The 7,574-nt window shown below is 44.9% G+C and overlaps 1 protein-coding gene across 1 annotated transcript in view; it reads left to right on the top strand.

Annotated features, from left to right (window-relative positions):
* Positions 1-3,425: 3,425 nt before the first annotated feature.
* TMEM236 (transmembrane protein 236) overlaps positions 3,426-7,574 on the top strand; it is a 47,369-nt gene continuing 43,220 nt past the window's right edge. Inside the window, exon 1 of the mRNA XM_017529767.2 lies at positions 3,426-3,797. Within this exon, the coding sequence (XP_017385256.1) occupies positions 3,541-3,797 (257 nt within the window). The 5' untranslated portion in view covers positions 3,426-3,540. The remainder of the gene's footprint in view (positions 3,798-7,574) is intronic.

Raw genomic sequence — 7,574 nt, 5'->3', positions numbered from 1 at the left:
TTGGGCTCATGGCTGGCAGCAAGCGAGAATCACAGCCTTCCTCCTGAAGAAAGCACAGCCAGTGACCAGAGCATTCCAGGAGGTAGAGAACACCGGCCACAGGTCATGTCACATGAATGCTAACACTCCTGGTGTCACCTTTAAAGGTAAAGGTGGCTGGGAGCAGTGGCTCATGCCTATAATCCCATCACTTTGGGAGGCTGAGGTGGGTGGATCACTTGAGGCCAGGAGTTCGAGACCAGACTGACCAATATGGTGAAACCCTGTCTCTACGAAAAATATGAAAATTAGCCAAGTGTAATGGTGGGTGCTTGTAATCCTAGCTACTAGGGTGGCTGAGGCAGGAGAATCACTTGAACCCAGGAGACAGAGGTTGCAGTGACCTGAGATTGAACCATTGCATTCCAGCCTGGGCGACAGAGCGAGACGTTGTTTCAAAAAATTAAAAAATAAGGTAAAGGTGAAGGAAGATTATGAATGACAGGAATGTCACAGGTGAGAAACAGAAAGCTAGTGTCAGTTTTAAATTCTCGTGAATGGAAGTAAAAATTGAGCATTCAAAATGGGATTATAGACCTGGGCAAAAGACTTCTTTTTCAAGAGCCAAGCTATTTTTATTCAATAACTCTCTACAAATGCTCAATAATTCCTATTCATACACAAAATTTGTAGCAGAAGTAATGATTCAACAGAGTGCTGGTGACTCAGGATGGAGTGTTAGTTTAAAATTTAATTCATACGCAGTATCATTTAAATAGGCATTTTCATCAGGGATGATACTGACAATTGATGTCAATGATAGGCTATTAGAAGTAGTTGATGACGGGGTATGGTGGCTCACGCCTGTGATCCCAGCACTGTGGGAGGCTAAGGCGGGCAGATCACCTGAGGTCAGGAGTTTGAGACCAGCCTGACCAATATAGCAAAACCCTGTCTCTACGAAAAATACAAAAATTAGCCGGGCATGGTGGTGAACACCTGTAGCCCCAGCTACTCGGGAGGCTGAGTCAGGAGAATCGCTTGAACCTGGGAAGCAGAGGTTGCAGTGAGCTGAGATCACACCACTGCACTCCAGCCTGATGACAGAGCGAGACTGCACTTCAAAATAAAGAAGTAGTTGACGACAGAACTGCTGCCCAGATGGGTCTCTACCCCACCTTCGTATTTTATCATTGTTCTTCCGAGTCTCTTCTTTGGCTTGAAAGTACTTCTGCTGAACTTCAATGGAGTCAAAATCCAAGTTCAAATAAAATAACTAGATGGCTTGAAGAAGCCCTTGACTCATTGTCCTGCAGTGGGAGAGCAGAAGACACCCATCCAGGAGCCTCCCATGCACCCTCGAGGTCTGGTAGGGCAGGGTCCCTTCTGCCGAGGGCCTTGAGAGAGAGAAGCCTAGAGAAATACGGTCTGCATCAGTGTGACAGCAGGCACAGGGAAAGCCGCAGAAGGGACGGGGCTCAATGTCTGCTAGTGTGATGCCCCCCTCGTCACTCCCGCTCCGTTTGTGATGAACAAAGGGCTACTGTGTTCAGAAAACCTCGCTTTTTTACTGCCAGCTACACACACAGCCCAAACCCTTAATGGGACACTACATTACGACCCCAACCTATTTTATTGTTGTTGTTGCAGGGTCTCACGTTGTTGCTCAGGCTGGAGTGCTGTGGCACGATCACAGCTCACTGCAGCCTCAACCTCCCAGGCTCAAGCAATCCTCCCACCTCAGCCTCCAGAGTAGCTGAGACCACAGGTACACCACACTGAGCCTGGCTAATTTTTTGTAGAGAAGAGGTTTCACCGTGTTGCCCAGGCTGGTCTCAAACTCCTGGCGTCCTCAAGCTATCAACCCACCTTGGTCTCTTAAAGTGCCAGAGTTACAGGTGTAAGCCACTGCACCTGCCCCCCCACCAAACCATTTTTCTAACATTGCCTTCTCCTGTTTCCTGCTGTGCCACACCAGATTCTCATGAACCACTGCAGCATCCTTGGCTCTGTCTGAAATGTCACTGACACCGCAGTGCTCCTGTCCATCCTGACCATGCTTACGTGCCCGTCCCCTTCCCACAACCCCAAGGTGAAGCTAGGTGAAGTTCCCCCGGGTGTCACCATGGTGCTTTGTTTACGCTTCTGACCTCAGTTTTTTGTTGTCCTCAGTTTATCTCCTCTGTTGGACGTCAGGCACTTTCAGGAGAGGATCTTCTGTCACTCATTCATCTTCACATCCTAACACACACTAAAATGCTCATTGTAGGTGTAGGTGCTCAGATAGGTTTTTTTTTTTTTTTTTTTTTTTTAATCTTGTTGAGAGTGAGTCTCGCTCTGTCACCAGGGTGGAGTGCAGTGGCATGATCTCGGCTTACTGCAACCTCAGCCTCCTCGGTTCAAGTGATTCTCCTGCCTCAGCCTCCCAAGTAGCTGGGATTACAGGCATGTGCCACCATACCTATCTACATTTTGTATTGTTTTTGCTTTTGAGATGGAGTTTTGCTCTTGTTGCCCAGGCTGGAGTGCAATGGCACAATCGCAGCTCACTGCAACCTCTGCCTCCCAGGTTCGAGCGATTCTCCTGCCTCAGCCTCCCGAATAGCTGGGATTACAGGCATGTACCACCGCTCCTGGCTAGTTTTATATGTATATACATTTAAGTAGAGATGTGGTTTTACCATGTTGGTCAGGCTGGTCTCAAACTCCCGATCTCAGGTGATTCTCCTGCCTTGGCTTCACAAAGTGCTGGGATTACAGGTGTGAGCCATCATGCCTGGCCTCAACTATGTTTTTTGAAGGAAGGATACTCATGGAGACAATTGTTGTCTTTTAAATATTTGATATGCGCTTGAGCTAGTTATAGATAGCTCTTAATGTGTTTGTCCTGATAACAGGTTTCTAATGTCACCATTTTAGTTTGCTGAGCAGCAAAGCAAAAATAACATTAATCTGTGTTATTTGACAACTAGTACACAATAACGAATGAATAGCTTAAGTATCAGGGAGAATCCTGGTGAGAAAATTGACAAAGTGAATTTACACTCCCTTTTCAAGCAGTTGAAAGGGAGGGGTAGTTTTCCAAGATGAACACTTAGGTTTGAGTATCTCTCTTTGCCTGAGTTTGCTTTTATGTAAAAATAGAGGATTTGATTCTATCTATTCCCCTTTAACTCTAAAATTACAGTATTCCAGCAGTTTTACCTAACAAGAGTTGACTATTACACAAATGGTTTGGTGCTAACATTAGCAGTAAACACATTTTTAAAACCCTGATTTTACTCAGGCTCCCAGGCATGCTCTGGAGTTCATCTGACTTCTAATAATGGAAGTGCAAATACATTGAGTGATCACTTCCACAACAGTCCTGTCCCTTTAAGAGATCACGGTTGTTAAGTTAGGAGATTATTGAACCGTATGAGGGTCAATAAAAGAATAAAAAGTCACTGGTTAGCGAGTCGAGGACAAGGAACTTGATCCTAGTTCAGTATCTGTGGATCCGTATGCTGCCCACAGTCAGAGAGAGAGTCCCAGGTCCGTGGCACCTTGCTTTTCCTCGGGATGGCTTCTGGAAGGCTCATTAAGTTTGTGGTTTTTGAGCTCCTAGAGTTTGCTGCTTTCTCTGTCCCTACACTTGTGATCACGGAACAGTTTGCCACTGCCTACCAGGGAACAAGGGCCAGATCCGAGAACACACACTACTGGCTGGTCGTCTCCTGTTCTATTGCCTATGTTGCGCTGGTGACTCTACTGATATGGGTTCCTGTAAAAGTTCTCCTGCATAAGAAACGTTATCTTTACAAAAAGATCAAAGGATGGTAAGTAAAAGAATTTTCTTTTTCAATATGGAGTCTTGCTCTGTTGCCCAGGCTGGAGTGCAACCTTGGCTCACTGTGACCACCGCCTCCCAGGTTCAAGTGATTCTCCTGCCTCAGCCTTCAGAATAGCTGGGATTACAGGCACATGCCACCATGCCTGGCTAATTTTTATATTTTTAGTAGAGACGGGTTTTCACCATGTTGGCCAGGCTGGTCTTGAACTCCTGACCTCAAGTGATCCATCTGCCTCGGCCTCCCAAATTGCTAGGATTACAGAAGTCAGCTACTGCACCTGGCCCATAAAAGAATTTTTTAGCACAGAATCCCCATGATGCTTTCAAAGATACATTTGTTTGTTGTTTGTTTTTGTTGAGATGGAGTCTCGCTCTGTCACCCAGGCTGGAGTGCAGTGGCCCAATCTTGGCTCACTGCAGCCCCTGCCTCCCGGGTTTAAGTGATTCTCCTGCCACAGCCTGCCGAGTAGGTGGGGTTACAGGCATGAGCCACCATGCCCAGCTGATTTTTGTATTTTTAGTAAACTGGTCTTGAATTCCTGACTTCGTGATCTGCCTGCCTTGGCCTCCCAAAGTGCTGGGATTACAGGCGTGAGCCACCGTGCCTGGCCATTGGTTGTTTGTTTTAACTTTTAAGTTAAGCGGTACAAGCTCAGGTTTGTTACATAGGTTAACTTGTGTCATGGGGGTTCGTTGTACAGATTATTTAACAGGGTTGAACCACCACACCCAGCTAATTTTTGTAGCTTAGTAGAGACGGGGTTTCCACGTTGGCCAGGCTGGTCTCGAACTCCTGATCTCAAATGATCCACCCTCCTCTGCCTCCCATAGTGCTAGGATTACAGGAGTGAGCCGCCATGCCCGGCTTGTAAAAGAGTTCTTTAGCAGGGAATCCCAGTGATGCTTTCAGACACATTTGTTTGCAGTTTGTTTTAACTTTTAAGTTTGGGGGTACAAGCCCAGGTTTGTTACCTAGGTTAACTTGTGTCATGGGGGTTTGTTGTACAGATTATTTCATCACCTAGGTATTAAGGACATCCGTGTCCCTGCAAAGGACATGATCTCATTCTTTTTCATGGTTGCATAGTATTCTATGGAGTATATATACCACATTTTCTTTATCCAGTCTATCACTGATGGACATTTAGGTTGATTTCATGTCTTTGCTACTGTGAATAGTACTTCAACGAACATACGGGTGCATGTGTCTGTGTAATAGAATGATTTCTATTCCTTTGGGTATACACCCAGTATTGGGATTGCTGGGTCAAATGGTATTTCCGTCTTTAGGTCTTTGAGGAATCACCACACTGTCTTCCGCAATGACTAAACTAATTTAGACTCGCACTGACAGTGTGTAAGAATTCCTGAAAGATATGTTCTAATGTACTATGGGTAAGGATGTGAGCGGAGCGTAAGTATATAATGTGAGATTGATGGAAGGTTAGAATTACTGCTTCTGTAAATGTATGGATATTATGGTAGCTTCTGTTATTTTTCTGCAGTCATTCATACTGAGTGATAATAACACAGGAGGTGGGTTAGTAAGACTGGAGTTGGTGCCATTTCATGCTGCCCTAAGTAGTAAATGTTGGACTTAATTCTCCGGTACACTATACTGTATAAACTTATCAGTCAGCATATACGAGTCATTATCACAAGATGATAATGTAGAATTTTAATTTTGCATAAAACTGAAAGTAATGTCTACTTTTAATTATTTACATTGCATTTTGTAGGCCTAAGACACACTTTGACCTTTAAGTTTTTTTTTAAAACAACTGTTCCTTTAGACTTTTTATTTACTTATTTATATGTTTTGAGTTTATATATTTTGAGACAGGGTGTGGCTCTGTTGCCCAGGCTGGATTGCAGTGGTATGATCATTGCTCACTGCAGCCTCGACCTTCCCAGTGGGCTCAGGTGATCCTCCCACCTCGGCCTCCTGAGTAGCTGGGACTACAGGTGTGCACCACCATACCTGGCTAATTTGTTTGTGTTTTTGTAAAGGTGAAGTTTTGCCATGTTGCTCAGGCTGTTCTCAAACAATCCACCCATCTTGGCCTCCCAAAGTGCTGAGATTACAGGCGTGAGCCACCAAAGCTGGCCTACTTAGACTTTAAAAATAAATAATTTTCTATGTAGGTGAATTCTATTACCCTTGTAGGAGAGGAAAGTGCTTCAATAACAATATAGAGATATTTTAAATAAACCAGTATTTAGTGTTGATTTAACTAGCAGCTTAGCTAATGGCTCTACTGATCCACATAAAGGCATCAAGAACAGAGAGTCTCTGATATCAATATATTTTTCCATTTAGAGCTTCACGTCTGATTTGTACTCATCTAGGACCTCTCTGTTTTCTTTGATAAGTTAATTTTTCTTGCATACTGATGTTTTATTTATTTATTTAAGACGGAGTTTCACTCTTGTTCAGGCTGGAGCATGGTAGCGCGATCTCAGCTCACTGCAACTTTTGCCTCCCAGGTTTAAGTGATTCTACTGCCTCAGCCTCCCAAGTAGCTAGGATTACAGGCACCTGCCACCACTCCTGGCAATTTTTTTTTTTTTTTTGTATTTTTAGTAGAGACAGGGTTTTACCATGTTGGCCAGGCTGGGCTTGAACTCCTGACCTCAGGTGATCCACCTGCCTCGGCCTCCCAAAGCATTGGGATTATAGGTGTGAGCCACTGTGCCCTGCCGATGTTTTATTTTGGAAGTGAACAACACTCATCACATGTGAACAGTGAATTACTGGGAACTTGCACATACACACTGGCAGAAATGTACAAATAGACGCTGCACTAGAGCTAGAAATACCATTACTGCGGTTAGGAGGATGCTGGAGGTGAGCTGACACGTGAGATTCATGACACCCTCTTTAGCTACTGATCCTGGATGTGGCCCCTCCTGCGAACCTCACCGGGAGACTTTTGTTTCCCCGGGAGCAGGGGTCTTAAGGGATTTCTGGAAATAAAGCATTTTGTTGTTGGCACTGCTTTTATCAGTAGGGTTTAGAGGCCTCCCAGACCTTAACCAGAGCCCCAGGGCCACCTAAGGGGTAGCCGGGAGCCAGACTGGGCCCTGCACCTCTCACACCCTATAGGAGTGGCTTTGACCATCTGAGATTCCTGGCTGGGTTGGAATTTTGAGGGAATGGTGGAAGGTTTAAATGACAACAGAAATAAACCAATGGAAAACTGGCCGACCACTGCCCAGGAAAAAGCTCTTGGGTTTTTCGTGTTCTATTTTTTTGTGTTCACATTGACTCAGATCCCTGGGACTAGATTCTGAATGTCATTTAGGCAGCAAACCTTCCCATGTAACTTACTGTTATTATTATTAGGCTATTGTAATTCATTCTTCACAGATCGTTGATTATATGCCATGTAAGTACTGGTCTGAGGTGGTACAGAAATATGTACTTCCTAGGCCAGGTGCAGTGGCTCACACCTGTAATCCCAACACTTTGGGAGGCCTAGCTGGGAGGACTGATTCAAGCCCAGAGTTAGAGAGCAGCAAGGACAACGTAGTGAAACCTCATCTCTACAAAACATTACAAAATCGGCAGGGTGTGGTGGTACGTGCCTGTAGTCCCGGCTATTCAAGAGGATGGCTTCAGCCCAGGAGTTTGAGCCTGCAGTGATCTGTGATTGCACCACTGCTCCAGCCTGAGTGACAGAGTGAGACCCCGTCTCTGAAAAACAAAAAGAGAGAGAAATATCTACTTCACCTCATAAAGTAGATTTTTTTTTTTTTTTTT

The sequence above is a fragment of the Cebus imitator genome, unplaced genomic scaffold (assembly GCF_001604975.1).
Source record: "Cebus imitator isolate Cc_AM_T3 unplaced genomic scaffold, Cebus_imitator-1.0 Scaffold61, whole genome shotgun sequence".
In the NCBI taxonomy this organism is placed as follows: Eukaryota; Metazoa; Chordata; class Mammalia; order Primates; family Cebidae; genus Cebus; species Cebus imitator.
Note: the sequence above shows the minus strand (reverse complement) of the source record. Positions and strands in the feature narration are given on the sequence as shown.